Below are 19,099 nucleotides of genomic sequence, written 5' to 3'. Positions count from 1 at the left end.
AAAACCGGACTGGAACAACTCAGTGATACCATTATCCTCTAAGAAGGGCAACAATTGACTGTAGACAACCTTCTCTAATATTTTAGAAATGTATGGAAGATTAGAGATAGGTCTAAGGTTAGAGAGGAGAGAGGGGTCGAGGCTTGGTTTTTTAAGTAGAGGTCGTACCACTGCATGTTTAAACTCTACTGGAACTATTCCAGAAGAGAGGCTACTATTGAGAATGTTAAGGACACTTGATCCAAGAGTAGCGAGTACCTCCTTAAACAGGCGAGGTGGGAGGGAGTCTGCAGGAGAACCAGAGGGCTTCATATGACTAACCGTGTCATTTAAGAAAGAAAAGGACATCGGCTCAAACTGATGGAAAACAGAAGAGAAATTCAGAGGAACAGAAGGGTCATATGAAGGCTGAGATAAACTGGCTCTAGTTGACACAATTTTGTCAGTGAAAAAATGGAGACAATTTTCACAGAATTCAAAAGAGGCATCAAAACCAACAGATTTGGGAGCATCAATGACAGTGTTAATAGTTTTAAACAGAACTCTGGGGTTGTTATAGTTAGAAGATATAATCTGAGATAGATATATATTCATCTCTGCCTTTATAGTCATCTGAAAGGATAACAAGCTTTCTTTAAAAATGGCAAAGGACACATGCAGCCTGTCTTTTTTCCATTTTCTCTCTCTGCCATTCTACACTTGCGCCTGGCAGCCCGAGTGACGTCATTCAACCAGGGCTGAGGCGTGGCTTTAGAGCGGCGGCACTTGAAAGGAGCGATCGTGTCCGGTGTTTGTAGACAAATAGAGTTGAAACCAGAAACCAACTCTTCAGTATTCAAACATACAGAGGCTGCGGAATTATCCTCACAAAGAGTCGAAAAAAATTGAGGAGAACATATCATATCAGATCATACCGCGACGTTTTCAAGCGGAAGTTTCCTGGGAAGTTTAAAATTGCACTTTATAAGTTAACCCGGCCGTATTGGCATGTGTTGCAATGTTAAGATTTCATCATTGATATATAAACTATCAGACTGCGTGGTCGCTAGTAGTGGCTGTCAGTAGGCCTTTAATTTGATATTGCCTCAAGGGCAAAGGGAAATTACACGGCGGGCCAGAGTTTGACACCCATGCTCTAAAGCAGGGGTCTCAAACTCAATTTACCTGGGGGCCACTGGATGCAGAAACTGGGTGAGGCTGGGCCGCAAGATTTCTTTAAAAAAATCTAACATGCACTTTTTAATGAATTCACCTTCTTTGAATGGTGTTGCCTCAGTAGACTGGTTTTAAAATTTGCAACCCGGTTCAATCTCTCATCTCCCTGGTATTTTGCATCCTCCTCAGCATGTCTAGTTGTATAATGACGTTTCAAATTGTATTCCTTGTGCACCGCAACTTTCTCTGTATCAACTACAGAAAAGAGCTATAAGGATTATTCATAAAGTAGATTACTTAGAACACACTAACATATTATTTATTAATTCGGGTTTATTGAAATTACAGGAGCTAGTAAAGTTACAGACATGATGTGTCATGTTTAAGGCTAAAAGCAAAACATTACCAGCAAATTTACAAAAAGTGTTTGTCATCACTTGTGAGAATGAAGAGCATAGAAGAAAAGGTCATTTCCAACATCAGTATTCAAGGACAACTTTAAAACAAAAGTGTATATCAGTGGTGGGGGTTCAACTATGGTATTGTCTTTACAATGAGATAAAAGATTGTAAAAATATATTCCAATTGAAAAATATATAAAGACAGAACAATAAGATCATATGGACAGCCATAAGTGTTTACATTTTGCTTTATATTTATTATTTTACTTATTTTTTGCCTGGTTTTGTATTTGTTTTGTATCATCCCGTGAGGTGTATATTACTTCTTTTGTTTTTTTTGTTTAGTTTGTACATCATGAAGTTTTGCACTTCTTGTGGTTGTTTTTTTTTTTTTTTCGTTATATTTGGATGTAATTGTTGGTTTATATGATATCATTAAGTAAGACTACGTATTATGTTGAAGGGGGCAGAAAAATATAAGATTTTTCTTCATCCTGCTCCTTCTCAGGCATTGGTGTGTAAATGTATAATTGAATAATTGAGGTATAAAACACATTTCACCACATCTAGTGTGTTTGTGACAATCATTGGTACTTTAACTTTAATCTTAATTGTCTATCGATCAAAGATGCACATCAATGAAGGAGATAAATACAAATAAAATGAAATAAGACACGTCGGGGTGCCCCTGTGCTCAACAAAGAAATATTGCATCAAAAATCGTCTCTGTCTGGAGCCAACGGGAGGGGGAGGGGGGCGGCTCGCCGTGGAGTTTACAGTTACGGTAGCACAATTAGCCCCGAACGGGCTAACATCACCACTAGCGTGCTACACGTCTGATTCGCCCAGCGACTCTCTGTCGGAGTATCAGCGCTGGGGTCCAGTGCACCACACTTTTGTATTGTCGCTCGCTCCTTCGGCGGAGTGCTTTGGAAGCTACCGGACCGCTCGTCTTCCCCGCCCGGACTGTTTACAACGAGGGCGGGAGTGAGCAGGCGGGCGAGTGAGGGAGGCAGGGAGGAAGAGCGTGTGCGGGTGTCGTGGAAAAGCGGCAAAATGTTTCTCTGCTTGCATCACGCAAGTGACGTCAATGCATACTTGCCAACCTTGAGACCTCCGAATTCGGGAGATGGGGGAGGGGGGGGGGTTGAGGTGTGTGTGGGAGCGTGGGGGGTTGAGGTGGGCGGGCTTGGGGGTAGCGGGGGTGTTTTTGTAGCCCGGAAGAGTTAGGGCTGCAAAGGATTCTGGGTATTTGTTCTGTTGTGTTTATGTTGTGTTACGGTGCGGATGTTCTCCCGAAATGCGTTTGTCATTCTTGTTTGGTGTGGGTTCACAGTGTGGCGCATATTTGTAACTGTGTTAAAAATAAATAAAATAAAATATGACCACCCTCGGTGTGACATGTAGGGCTGTTCCTCAAGTATGTCTTCCAACAACTTGCGTGTGTCTGCAGCAGCCTCATACAACATGTGTCTGGGCCGGCATGCTGTTAGTATGGAGAAAAAGATGATGCGGTGACACTTTCTAGAGCAGGGGTGGGCAATTAATTTTTTACCGGGGGCCGCATGAGCAACCCGAGCACTGCTGGAGGGCCACATCAACAATATTTCAATAAAATTTTGCTCAATATTACTTTTGATATATACCGTAAGATAAATAATAATAATAATAATAATAACAATAATAATAATAATAATTAATATTGATAATAATACTTTCATTTAACCTAACTTAACTTTATACCAAAAGCACTGCTTTGGAAATCATTTGTACCCCTTTCAGAGATCACATTTAGTTCCCCTTAAACATCCTCATGTTGCACAATGAAATGTAAGCATAGGATAAAGTGTGCATTCCTGTAACTTTCTCTAGTAACAGCATTCCATGATTAATATAAATAAATTAACATTAATAATAAATGACAGTAAAATAAGCACACGTATGACTGAGGAGTCATAGTGTAACTTTGTGTGGTGTTTGAGTTGTCCGACTTTTTGTGTGGCCATAAACGCACCAGTGGTTTAGTGGTATGCGTGTTGGTGACAGATGACAAGTTGGTTTTGGCCTGGTTTGTACGGCAGAAAATGACTAGTTTTTCCAGATAGAAGTGTTTTACTCATGTTTTTGGTGTGGTTATGGCCGAATATAAACAGTTTTGCTCAATAAAGTGATCGATATAATTCCTGGCCTCGAAGCATCTCGATAGACGTTACAATAATTGAACGGTGTTCAATTGAACGGTGTTGACGAACACCGTTAGGGCCGCTTGTTGTCACTGTCACTCAAAGTTGCATTGCAAAATTACACAAAATAAATGTGTTTATTTTGTTTAGAATTCAGATGGGATTTGATTTGGTGCGCGGCATATATTTGCTGTGCGCAGCGGACGCTTGAGCAGTGCGCAATTGCGCAGGCGCGCACCTTAGAGGGAACGTTGCTTGGCAGTCCATGTCTTGTTGAAAACACGCCATTCGTCATCAACTTTTCTCTTTTTAGCGTCTCGGGTGTAAACCGTGCATCACTTGTCGCTGTGCACCTTCACTCACAGGTTACACACGGACATACGCCCATAAATAACACTTTTCAAAATAAAAGCAGCACAGTTGTATTGCGGGCACGACATAGATGTTTTTTCAACTTTATTTTGTAATTTGTGATTGCTGCTGTTCACATTCACTCACTATCACGCACGCGCATACATCCACACGGAAGTAATACAAATAACGCTTTTCAAAACAAAAGCAGCACCGTTGTATTGCACACTCGACATAGATACTTTTTAAAATGTATTTTGTAATTTATGATTGGCCTCACGCGGGCCGGACAGGGACGCACAAAGGGCCGGATGTGGCCCGCGGGCCGCAGAATGCCCAGGTCTGTTCTAGAGGACACTAAATGCAGTGCCATCACGGCACGCCCTCGATATTGTGAGAGCCTTTACCACACCGTGATTGGTAGATTCCTTCAGCTCAGCACACAACGCTGTCAAGCGCCATTCATTTAAAACTCGCGGGCCGCACTAACATTAAACTTTCATATTAAGGTAGGGGCCGCAAAATAATGTCTCGCGGGCCGCAATTGGCCCGCATGTTTGAGACCCCTGCTCTAAAGGCTTAGTGGCCACATGCGTGGACAGCACCTTTTAGCTCTTATTTCCAAAACTGTGTACACTACTGAATTGGGGTCTCATGGCCTCTTATGTGGACACTTATACTGCCATCTGGTGGTGCCAGAAGAGTATAACATACAATGGAATTTGGGGGGGGGAAAGTGTAAAAATAAGAATTAGCATGTCACTAAACATGAAGTACACATTTGTGTACTTATGGACTAAGTACATCATATCAAAAGATGATTCTTAGTTTTTATTCTAATTAGGGTCCAATAAGCCCAAATAGCAAAGAGAAATAAAACAAGCATGTAAACAAACGGCTTAAGGTAATCACAGAAACTATGACATAGAACACACGTGTGTCCTGGCAGGGTCTCTCATCTATGAAAAACTGGGAGAACGAGCGTTCGGCTGGCCTGGGAAAATAGCAGCCTTTGGATCCATAATAATGCAAAATATTGGAGGTAAGACGCGGCTTTTTTAATACACAGGAATGCAAAATAATTGATTTTGACTTTTGTGGCTCCATTAAAAAAAAAACAAATGTCCGCAGCCATGTCCAGCTACCTCTTCATCGTCAAGTACGAGCTGCCGGAAGTCATCCGAGCCTTTTTGGGCTTGGAAGAAATTACCGGGTGAGTGAAATGATGATGATGCAATATTTCTGGATGTATGTTCTAATGATGATGCAATAAAGAAGAAGAAGAAACAAAAGCAGTGAAGTTGTCATGTTGTGTAAATGGTAAATAAAAACAGAATACAATGATTTCACTCTGTAAAAAAAAAAAAAAGCGCTCTGAGTCACTAGAGAAAAGCGCTATATAAATATAATTCACTTCAATTTACTTAATTTGCAAATCCTTTCCAACTTATATTCAATTGAATAGACTGCAAAGACAAGATATTTCATGTTCACACTGGAAAATGTTATTTTGTGCAAATATTAGCTCATTTGGAATTTGATGCCTGCGACGTGTTTCAAGAAAAGCTGGCACAAGTGGCAAAAAAGACTGAGAAAGTTGAGGAGTGCTCATCAACGACTTATTTGGAACATCCCACAGGTGAACAGGCTAATTGGGAACAGGTGGGTGCCATGATTGGGTATAAAAGCAGCTTCCATGAAATGCTCAGTCATTCACAAACAAGGACGGGGCGAGGGTCACCACTTTGTCAACAAATGCCTGAGCAAATTGTTGAACAGTTTAAGAACAACATTTCTCAACCAGCTATTGCAAGGAATTTAGGGATTTCACCATCTACGCTCCGTAATATCATCAAAAGGTTCAGAGAATCTGAAGAAATCACTGCACGTAAGCCATGATATTACGCACCTTGTTACCCTCAGGCGGTACCGCGTCAAAAAGTGACATCAGTGTGTAAAGGATATCACCACATGGACTCAGGAACACTTCAGAAAACCACTGTCAGTAACTACAGTTGGTCGTTACATCTGTAAGTGCAAGTTAAAACTCTACTATGCAAAGCCGAAGTCATTTATCAACAACACCCAGAAACGCCGCCGGCTTCACTTTTACCATTTACACAAAGTGACGACTTCACTGCTTTTGGGGTTGGTGTGTTGTAATGATGATGCAATATCCAGGAGGTATGTTCTAATGGCTACATTGTGGTGTTGCAGAGAATGGTACCTTAATGGAAACTACCTGGTGATTTTTGTGTCCATGGGGATCATTCTACCCTTGTCGCTACTTAAAAATCTGGGTAAGTCTCGTTTCCTATTTGTTGTCCTACCATCATCTTGGGAGTATGCCAACATGCTGACGTTTTATGATAGCTTTGTACTTAATGTTGTATGTTTAAACCTACAAATAATGATTTTTGATAGTAGGCACCATCTTGGGAGTATGTTAACGTCTCCTACTCGCTAAAGAGCTAGCATAAGACGCTAGCATGCAAAAGTTTTATGCCAGTTTTTTCTAGCTAATTTTGTATGTTTAAAGCTAAAAATCATGGTTTTGGATAGTTGGCGCCGTCTTAGAAGTATGCTAACATTGCCTATATTAGCATGCGAACGTTTTATGCTAGTTTTTTAGCAAATTTTGTAAGTTTAAACCTAAAAATCATGGATTTGGATACTTGGCGCCATTTTAGATGTTAACGTCTCTTATATTAGCATGCTAATGTTTTATGCTAGTTGTTTTTAGCTACTTTTGTATGTTTGAACCTAAAAATCATGGATTTGATTACTTGGCGCCATCTTAGAAGTATGCTAACATCTGTTATAATTTTATACTAGGTTTTTTTAGCTAATTGTGTATGTTTAAACCTAAAAATCATGGATTTGATTACTTGGCGCCATCTTAGAAGTATGCTAACATCTGTTATAATTTTATACTAGTTTTTTGAGCTAATTTTCTATGTTTGAACCTAAAAATCATAGATTTGGATACTTGGCGCCATCTTAGAAGTATGCTAACATCTCTTATATTAGCATGCTAATGTTTTATGCTAGTTTTTTAACCTAATTTTGTATGTTTAAAGCTAAAAATCATGGATTTGGATACTTGGCGCCATCTTAGAAGTATGCTAACATCTCTTATATTAGCATGCTAATGTTTTATGCTATTTTTTTAACCTAATTTTGTATGTTCAAAGCTAAAAATCATGGATTTGGATACTTGGCGCCATCTTAGAAGTATGCTAACATTGCTTATATTAGCATGCAAACGTTTTATGCTAGTTTTTTAAGCTAATTTTGTATGTTTAAAGCTAAAAATCATGGATTTGGAAACTTGGCGCCATCTTTGAAGTATGCTAACATCTCTTATATTAGCATGCTAATGTTTTATGCTAGTTTTTTAACCTAATTTTGTATGTTTAAAGCTAAAAATCATGGATTTGGATACTTGGCGCCATCTTAGAAGTATGCTAACATCTCTTATATTAGCATGCTAATGTTTTATGCTAGTTTTTAAACCTAATTTTGTATGTTTAAAGCTAAAAATCATGGATTTGGATACTTGGCGCCATCTTAGAAGTATGCTAACATCTCTTATATTAGCATGCTAATGTTTTATGCTAGTTTTTTAACCTCATTTTGTATGTTTAAAGTTAAAAATCATGGATTTGGATACATGGCGCCATCTTAGAAGTATGCTAACATCTCTTATATTAGCATGCTAATGTTTTATGCTAGTTTTTTAACCTAATTTTGTATGTTTAAAGCTAAAAATCATGGATTTGGATACTTGGCGCCATCTTAGAAGTATGCTAACATCTCTTATTTTAGCATGCTAATGTTTTATGCTAGTTTATAAACCTAATTTTGTATGTTTAAAGCTAAAAATCATGGATTTGGATACTTGGCGCCATCTTAGAAGTATGCTAACATCTCTTATATTAGCATGCTAATGTTTTATGCTAGTTTTTTTTACCTAATTTTGTATGTTTAAAGCTAAAAATCATGGATTTGGATACTTGGCGCCATCTTAGAAGTATGCTAACATCTCTTATATTAGCATGCTAATGTTTTATGCTAGTTTTTAACCTCATTTTGTATGTTTAAAGTTAAAAATCATGGATTTGGATACATGGCGCCATCTTAGAAGTATGCTAACATCTCTTATATTAGCATGCTAATGTTTTATGCTAGTTTTTAAACCTAATTTTGTATGTTTAAAGCTAAAAATCATGGATTTGGATACTTGGCGCCATCTTAGAAGTATGCTAAAATCTCTTATATTAGCATGCTAATGTTTTATGCTAGTTTTTTAACCTAATTTTGTATGTTTAAAGCTAAAAATCATGGATTTGGATACTTGGCGCCATCTTAGAAGTATGCTAACATTGCTTATATTAGCATGCAAACGTTTTATGCTAGTTTTTTAAGCTTATTTTGTATGTTTAAAGCTAAAAATCGTGGATTTGGATACTTGGCACCATCTTAGAAGTATGCTAACATCGCTTATATTAGCATGCGAACGTTTTATGCTAGTTTTTTAGCTAATTTTGTATGTTTAAAGCTAAAAAATCATGGATTTTGATACTTGGCGCCATCTTAGAAGTATGCCGGCTGCAATCGACCCACAGTCCAGAGGTTGAGGGCACAGATAGCAGGCCCATTGTCATTATTATATCACATTTGTATTATTATTGTATTTTATTACTTAATAATTATTGATTATAAATAAAAATGCACTACAATGCATGATGGGGAAAATGCAAAACACTCTCAATGATGGCACATTTTGGCTGCTTGATAATTGTGATTGATTAGAAAACTGTAAGGAGGTGGTGGACAGTTATAATTGTCAAGGTGGGTTTACAAGCGTTCAGTGAAGGAGACAAGATACGTGACACATCCTCGCAGCTGTTTGCAGTCGGCCATGAGTAACGTAACGCCACGACTGAGTCGGCGCTGGCGAGCATCAGTCTAAGGCGTGCCACGGCGAAATTACTTTCCTCGTATTAGATTCAAACTATTTCTGAAGCGGTGTCTTTTATCCGCCAATTTTTTGGACGTGGGTCCAACGTGTGAGCCATATTCTGGAAGAGCGGATCAAATGACACCACCGAGTGCCGAGTCAGCAAAAAAGCGGCATTGACTTTTCCTTTTTCTTAACACGTTTTGTCTGGTGCAGGTTACTTGGGCTACACCAGCGGCTTTTCTCTGTCCTGCATGGTCTTCTTCCTGGGAGTTGTGAGTCATCTTCCTCATAATCAATCAATCATAACATCAATCGTGTCTCTTATTAAGAATAACATTATTTTTAAAAATAGTACACAATTAAAATAATATTCATAACATTTATAACAATTGTACTTGAAAATATAAAATATATTGTTTATTATTAAGAATGACATTCATTTTAATATTACTTAATAATAATAGTTATAACCATCATACATGAAAATATAAAATATTTTGTTTGTTTATGATTACGAATGACATTATTTGTAATAATAGTACACAATAATATTTATAAAAAGTGTACATGAAAATATTTAATATTTTGTTCATATTTATTATTAAGAATAACATTATTTTTTTAATAATACTACACAATAACAATAATAATTATAGCAATTATACATGAAAATGTAAAATATTTTGTTTGTTTATGATTAAGAATGACATTATTTATAATAATAGTACACAATAATATTTATAAAAAAGTGTACATGAAAATATTAAATATGTTGTTTATATTTATTATTAAGAATAACATTATTTTTTAAATAATACTACACAATAATTATTATTATTATTACAATTATACATCAAAATATAAAATATTGTGTTTGTTTATGATTAAGAACTACATTATTTGTAATAATAGTACACAATAATATTTATAAAAAAGTGTATATGAAAATATTAAATATGTTGTTTATATTTATTATTAAGAATAACATTATTTTTTAAATAATACTACACAATAATAATAATAATTACTACAATTGTACATGAAAATAAAAAATATTTTTGTTTGTTTATGATTAAGAATGACATTATTTGTAATAATACTACACAATAATATTTATAAAAAAGTGTACATGAAAATATTAAATATTTGGTTCATATTTATTATTAAGAATTACATTATTTTTTTAATAATACTACACAATAATAATAATAATAATTATAACAATTATACATGAAAATGTAAAATATTTTGTTTGTTTATGATTAAGAATGACATTATTTGTAATAATAGTACACAATAATATTTATACAAAGTGTACATGAAAATATTAAATAGTTTGTTTATATTTATTATTAAGAATAACATTATTTTTTAAATAATACTACACAATAATAATAATTACTACAATTATACATGAAAATAAAAAATATTTTTGTTTGTTTATGATTAAGAATGACATTATTTGTAATAATACTACACAATAATATTTATAAAAAAGTGTACATGAAAATATTAAATATTTGGTTCATATTTATTATTAAGAATAACATTGTTTTTTGAATAATACTACACAATAATAATAATAATTATAACAATTATACATGAAAATGTAAAATATTTTGTTTGTTTATGATTAAGAATGACATTATTTGTAATAATAGTACACAATAATATTTATACAAAGTGTACATGAAAATATTAAATAGTTTGTTTATATTTATTATTAAGAATAACATTATTTTTTAAAAATAATACTACACAATAATAATAATAATTATAACAATTATACATGAAAATATAAAATATTTTGTTTGTTTATGATTAAGAATGACATTATTTGTAATAATAGTACACAATAATAATATTCATAAAAAAGTGTACATGAAAATATTAAATATTTTGTTTATATTTATCATTAAGAATAACATTAGTATTTTTAAATAATACTACACAATAGTAATCATAACAATTATACATGAAAATATTTTGTTTGTTTATGATTAAAAATGACATTATTTGTAATAATAGTACACAATAATATTTATGCAAAGTGTACATGAAAATATTAAATAGTTTGTTTTGTATTTATTATTAAGAATAACATTATTTTTTTAATAATACTACACAATAATAATAATAATAATTATAACAATTATACATAAAAATATAAAATATTTTTTTTGTTTATGATTAAGAATTACATTATTTTTAAATACTTTAAAAACAAAGTTTTTTATGTCCAGTAATAAAATCCTTTGCTTGAAGGTGTGACAATCCGTAAAAGATTGGATTGCCACACCATTGAAGCAATGTCAAAGGAAGTTGTCTACAGCCACAGCTAACGTTGCTAATGAACGTGTTATAGTGGGACTATGTGGTAGAGCTAACGTCAAGACTGTGGTGTTTCCTAGTTGATCTACAAGAAAACCCAGCTGCCGTGCCCGCTCCCCTTCCTGGACTCGCCCGCCGCCAACCTCAGCATGAACGCCTCACATATGCCGGGCGCCTACGCCGCGCACAACCGCTCGGCGCAGATGGACTTCTCGCGAGCCGACGTCTCCCCGGCCGTCACCCACGCCGCCCACGCCTCCACCAGTGTCCACTTTGAGCCGCACCCCGAGGACGAGGACGCCTGCACGCCCAAGTACTTTGTCTTCAACTCCCAGGTAAGTCTAGTCCCAGGCCAGGGTGTATAAGGTGCGGCGCAGGGGCCAGTAGTTTTTTTTTATTGATCCTCCGTGTATTCCAAAAACAGAATTTACAAAAAAAAGTAGAAATATTCGTAGAATAAAGGTATAATATTTAGACAAAAAAGTTGCAATCTTACAAAAACGGCAGAATTGGACAAGTCAAAAAATTATTTTAAAAGCACATATCCTATTTTTTGGACTATAAAGCGCACCGGCATATAAGCCACGCCCACTACATTTTAGAATAAAAACATTATTTTCCATATATAACTACATTTTAGAATAAAAACATTATTTTCCATATATAACTACATTTTAGAATAAAAACATTATTTTCCATACATAACTACATTTTAGAATAAAAACATTATTTTCCATATACAACTACATTTTAGAATAAAAACATTATTTTCCATATATAACTACATTTTAGAATAAAAACATTATTTTCCATATATAACTACATTTTAGAATAAAATCATTATTTTCCATATATAACTACATTTTAGAATAAAAACATTATTTTCCATATACAACTACATCTTAGAATAAAAACATTATTTTCCATATATAACTACATTTTAGAATAAAAACATTATTTTCCATATATAACTACATATTAGAATAAAAACATTATTTTCCATATATAACTACATTTTAGAATAAAAACATTATTTTCCATATACAACTACATCTTAGAATAAAAACATTATTTCCCATATATAACTACATTTTAGAATAAAAACATTATTTTCCATATATAAGCCGCACTCACTACATTTTAGAATAAAAACATTTTTTTCCATACATAACTACATTTTAGAATAAAAACATTATTTTCCATATACAACTACATCTTAGAATAAAAACATTATTTTCCATATACAACTACATTTTAGAATAAAAACATTATTTTCCATATACAACTACATCGTAGAATAAAAACATTATTTTCCATATAACTACATTTTAGAATAAAAACATTATTTTCCATATATAAGCCACACCCACTACATTTTAGAATAAAAACATTTTTTTCCATATACAACTACATTTTAGAATAAAAACATTATTTTCCATATATAACTACATTTTAGAATAAAAACATTATTTTCCATATATAAGCCGCACTCACTACATTTTAGAATAAAAACATTTTTTTCCATACATAACTACATTTTAGAATAAAAACATTATTTTCCATATACAACTACATCTTAGAATAAAAACATTATTTTCCATATACAACTACATTTTAGAATAAAAACATTATTTTCCATATACAACTACATCGTAGAATAAAAACATTATTTTCCATATAACTACATTTTAGAATAAAAACATTATTTTCCATATATAAGCCACACCCACTACATTTTAGAATAAAAACATTTTTTTCCATATACAACTACATTTTAGAATAAAAACATTATTTTCCATATACAACTACATCTTAGAATAAAAACATTATTGTCCATATATAACTACATTTTACAATAAAAACATTATTTTCCATATATAAGCCGCACTCACTACATCTTAGAATAAAAACATTATTTTCCATGTATAACTACATTTTAGAATAAAAACATTATTTTCCATATATAAGCCACACCCACTACATTTTAGAATAAAAACATTTTTTTCCATATATAACATTTTAGAATAAAAACATTATTTTCCATATATAACTACATTTTAGAATAAAAAATTTTTTTTTCAATATATAACTACATCTTAAAATAAAAACATTATTTTCCATATACAACTACATCTTAGAATAAAAACATTATTTTCCATATAAAACTACTTTTTAGAATAAAAACATTATTTCCATATATAAGCCGCACTCACTACATTTTATAATAAAAACATTATTTTCCATATATAAGCCACACTCACTACATTTTAGAATAAAAACATTATTTTCCATATATAAGCCACACCCACTACATTTTAGAATAAAAACTTTTTTTTCCATATACAACTACATTTTAGAATAAAAACATTATTTTCCATATATAACTACATTTTAGAATAAAAACATTATTTTCCATATATAACTACATTTTAGAATAAAAACATTATTTTCCATATATAACTACATTTTAGAATAAAAACATTATTTTCCATATAAAACTACTTTTTAGAATAAAAACATTATTTTCCATATATAAGCCGCACTCACTACATTTTATAATAAAAACATTATTTTCCATATATAAGCCACACTCACTACATTTTAGAATAACAACATTATTTTCCATATATAAGCCACACCCACTACATTTTAGAATAAAAACTTTTTTTTCCATATACAACTACATTTTAGAATAAAAACATTATTTTCCATATATAACTACATTTTAGAATAAAAACATTATTTTCCATATATAACTACATTTTAGAATAAAAACATTATTTTCCATATATAACTACATTTTAGAATAAAAACATTATTTTCCATATACAACTACATCTTAGAATAAAAACATTATTTTCCATATATAACTACATTTTAGAATAAAAACATTATTTTCCATATATAACTACATTTTAGAATAACAATTTTTTTTTCCATATATAACTACATTTTAGAATAAAAAATGTTTTTTCCATGTATAACTACATTTTAGAATAAAAACATTATTTTCCATATATAACTACATTTTAGAATAAAAACTTTTTTTTGCATATATAACTACATTTTAGAATAAAAACTTTTTTTTCCATATATTATTTTCCATATACAACTACATCTTAGAATAAAAACATTATTTTCCATATACAACTACATTTTAGAATAAAAACATTATTTTCCATATATAACTACATTTTAGAATAAAAACATTATTTTCCATATATAACTACATTTTAGAATAAAAACATTATTTTCCATATATAACTACATTTTAGAATAAAAACATTATTTTCCATATACAAGCCACACCCACTACATTTTAGAATAAAAACGTTTTTTTCCATATATAACAACATTTTAGAATAAAAACATTATTTTCCATATACAACTACATCTTAGAATAAAAACATTATTTTCCATATACAACTACATCTTAGAATAAAAACATTATTTTCCATATATAACTACATTTTAGAATAAAAACTTTTTTTTTCAATATATAACTACATCTTAAAATAAAAACATTATTTTCCATATACAACTACATCTTAGAATAAAAACATTATTTTCCATATATAACTACATTTTAGAATAAAAACATTATTTTCCATATATAAGCCGCACTCACTACATTTTAGAATAAAAACTTTTTTTTCCATATATAACTACATTTTAGAATAAAAACATTATTTTCCATATATAACTACATTTTAGAATAAAAACATTATTTTCCATATATAACTACATTTTAGAATAAAAACATTATTTTCCATATATAACTACATTTTAGAATAAAAACATTATTTTCCATATATAACTACATCTTAGAATAAAAACATTAGTTTCCATATATAACTACATTTTAGAATAAAAACATTATTTTCCGTATATAACTACATTTTAGAATAAAAACATTATTTTCCATATATAACTACATTTTAGAATAAAAACATTATTTTCCATATATAACTACATTTTAGAATAAAAACATTATTTTCCATATACAACTACATCTTAGAATAAAAACATTATTTTCCATATATAACTACATTTTAGAATAAAAACATTATTTTCCATATATAACTACATTTTAGAATAAAAACATTATTTTCCATATATAACTACATTTTAGAATAAAACATTATTTTCCATATATAACTACATTTTAGAATAAAAACTTATTTTTCCATATATAACTACATTTTAGAATAAAAACTTTTTTTTCCATATATAACTACATCTTAGAATAAAAACATTATTTTCCATATATAACTACATTTTAGAATAAAAACATTATTTTCCATATATAACTACATTTTAGAATAAAAACATTATTTTCCATATATAACTACATTTTAGAATAAAAACATTATTTTCCATATACAACTACTTTTTTGAATAAAAACATTATTTTCCATATATAACTACATTTTAGAATAAAAACATTATTTTCCATATACAACTACATCTTAGAATAAAAACATTATTTTCCATATATAACTACATTTTAGAATAAACATTTGTTTTTCCATATATAACTACATCTTAGAATAAAAACATTATTTTCCATATATAACTACATTTTAGAATAAAAACATTATTTTCCATATGTAACTACATTTTAGAATAAAAACATTATTTTCCATATATAAGCCACACCCACTACATTTTAGAAAAAAAACATTTTCCATATATAACTACATTTTAGAATAAAATTATTATTTTCCATATAAAAGCCGCACCCACTACATTTTAGAACAAAAACATTATTTTCCAACTAACTAATTAAAATAAAATCCATAACTTAGCCACACCGTTTTATAAGCCGCAGGGTTCAACGCATAGGGGAAAATGAGTGGCTTAGAGCCTGGAATTTACGAATAGTTGCGGGTTAAATATGATTCTCTTCACCAAAGATGCTGAAATTGAACTCGCATGAAGTTTTGTTGAACTCCGCTTACACCAGCCAAGCAAACTATATTTGAGGTGCTACTCGGTGTGAAGATGTAGACCACAGTAACGATGTTCTACATGAAGACCACAGGAATGATGTTCTACATGTAGACCACAAGAATCATGTTGTACATGTAGACCACAGGAACGATGTTCTACATGTAGACCACAAGAATCATGTTGTACATGTAGACCACAGGAACGATGTTCTACATGTAGACCACAAGAATCATGTAGACCACAGGAATGATGTTCTACAGGAATGATGTTCTACATGTAGACCACAAGAATCATGTTGTACATGTAGACCACAAGAATCATGTAGACCACAGGAATTATGTTCTACATGTAGACCACAGGAATGATGTTCTACAGGAATGATGTTCTATATGTAGACCAGAGGACTGATGTTGTACTTGTCCTCCAGACGGCGTACACGGTGCCCATCCTGGCCTTTGCCTTCGTGTGCCACCCCGAGGTGTTGCCCATCTACAGCGAGCTGAAAGAGTAGGTGTGCCTTCCTGCCTTCCTTCCTTCCTTCCTGACAGCCTCCACATCAACATGTCCTCCCCTCCTGTGTGCAGTCGCAGCAGGAAGAAGATGCAGAACGTGTCCAACCTGTCCATCCTGGCCATGCTGGTCATGTACATGATGTCGGCGCTCTTCGGCTACCTCACCTTCTACGGTAAAAAGCATCAATATCTACGTTAGCACACCGCTTATAACCGCGGGGACTTTTTGAAAATGTAACGGGACATTTGGCAGCAAAGACTGGATGAGGATGAGGATGAGGAAGAGGACACCCGAGCAGCAGAGACATGTTGAATGTCAGACTGATCTAAGAATAATACTTGACCTGCTTGGCCACCAAACACTCTTTTACTTCCAGTCCTGACTTCCCTGGCAGCACACAGCAGCTCCAGATTTTTGCTCTATCCTTCATAATCATGGTGAGAGACAAGAAGACAAAAAAGTATTTTTTCCCGCTTTTCAACCCGTAAAAATTCAATTCTACCTCTAAATCACTTTAAAAATGCGATCAAAAAGCGTCAACAATACTTCATTTACGTTCTGTAACTTGTATAGTACCCAAACTGTAGCAACATTGTTATTGTAAAAGTGAACTCTGAGGAAATATTTTTCAGTACGGTACGGTATTAGCTGTAAAAGCTAACTGCGGAAAGAGATGAGTTAGCACCTGCGTCGCCAGGAAACGTGTTTGAGTTAGTAATACACAACACTGTGATAGGACAGCAATATATACTTACATTTGTAGGGTGGGTTGGGGGGTCAATACTGCATTTTTGCTGTAAAAACAGTGTTGTTTTTTTGACAAAAAGGGCATAAAACGTTTTAAAAAAAAATAACTTTGTTGACAGACTTAAAGTTGATCAAGAAATTATTTTGTTTTATATTCTTTATTATATATATATATATATGTATTTATTTATATATATATACAAATGCGTATATATACACTGTGTATGTATATATATATGTGTATATATACAGTAAAAATGTATGTATGTGTATATATATAAATAAATAAATGATAAATGGGTTATACTTGTATAGCGCTTTTCTACCTTCAAGGTACTCAAAGCACTTTGCACTATTTCCACATTCACCCATTCACACACACATTCACACACTGATGGCGGGAGCTGCCATGCAAGGCGCTAACCAGCAGCCATCAGGAGCAAGGGTGAAGTGTCTTGCCCAAGGACACAACGGACGTGACTAGGATGGTAGAAGGTGGGGATTGAACCCCAGTAACCAGCAACCATCCGATTGCTGGCACGGCCACTCTACCAACTTCGCCATGCCGCCCCAATATATATATATATATATATATATATATATATATATATATATATATATATATATATATATATATATATATATATATATATATATATATATATATATATATATATATATATATATATATATATATACATATATATGTGTGTATATATGTACATATATGTGTATATATGTACATATATACACATATATATACACATATATATAGTTATATATGTATACACATACATACATTTTTACTGTATATATACACATATATATATATATATATATATATATATATATATATATATATATATATATATACATACACAGTGTATATATACGCATATGTATATACTGTATAAATATATACATATAATATAAAATCCATCCCCATCAATCCATTTTCTACCGCTTATTCCCTTCGGGGAATATAAAACAAAATAATTTCTCGATCAACTTTAGGTCTGTCAACAAAGTTTTTTTTTTTTTTTACGTTTTATGCCCTTTTTGTCAAAAAAACAACACTGTTTTTACAGCAAAAACACACAAAAAATGCAGTATTCACCCCCGACCCCACCCAAAAAATGTAAGTATATATTGCTTTCCTATCACATTGTATACGTATATATGTACATATATGTATATATATTCATATATATATATATATATATATATATATATATATATATATATATATATATATATATATATATATATATATATATATATATATATATATATATATATATATACATATATGTGTGTATGTGTATGTATATATGTGTGTGTATATACACTGTATATATATATATATATATATATATATACATATATGTGTGTATGTGTATGTATATGTATATATGTGTGTGTATATACACTGTATATATATATATATATATATATATATATATATACAGTATGTGTGTGTATATATACAGTAAAAATGT

At 31.6% G+C, this 19,099-nt stretch overlaps 1 protein-coding gene across 2 annotated transcripts in view; it reads left to right on the top strand.

Annotated features, from left to right (window-relative positions):
• Window positions 1-19,099, top strand: part of slc38a4 (solute carrier family 38 member 4) — a 132,571-nt gene that overhangs the window by 81,409 nt on the left and 32,063 nt on the right. For both annotated transcript variants that reach the window (XM_062066293.1, XM_062066292.1), the window contains exons 6-12: window positions 5,040-5,132; window positions 5,222-5,303; window positions 6,308-6,390; window positions 9,270-9,328; window positions 11,468-11,722; window positions 16,768-16,847; window positions 16,925-17,025. In XM_062066293.1, coding sequence (XP_061922277.1) covers window positions 5,040-5,132; window positions 5,222-5,303; window positions 6,308-6,390; window positions 9,270-9,328; window positions 11,468-11,722; window positions 16,768-16,847; window positions 16,925-17,025 — 753 coding nt within the window. The remainder of the gene's footprint in view (window positions 1-5,039; window positions 5,133-5,221; window positions 5,304-6,307; window positions 6,391-9,269; window positions 9,329-11,467; window positions 11,723-16,767; window positions 16,848-16,924; window positions 17,026-19,099) is intronic.

The sequence above is a fragment of the Entelurus aequoreus genome, linkage group LG12 (assembly GCF_033978785.1).
Source record: "Entelurus aequoreus isolate RoL-2023_Sb linkage group LG12, RoL_Eaeq_v1.1, whole genome shotgun sequence".
Taxonomy (NCBI): domain Eukaryota; kingdom Metazoa; phylum Chordata; class Actinopteri; order Syngnathiformes; family Syngnathidae; genus Entelurus; species Entelurus aequoreus.
Note: the sequence above shows the minus strand (reverse complement) of the source record. Positions and strands in the feature narration are given on the sequence as shown.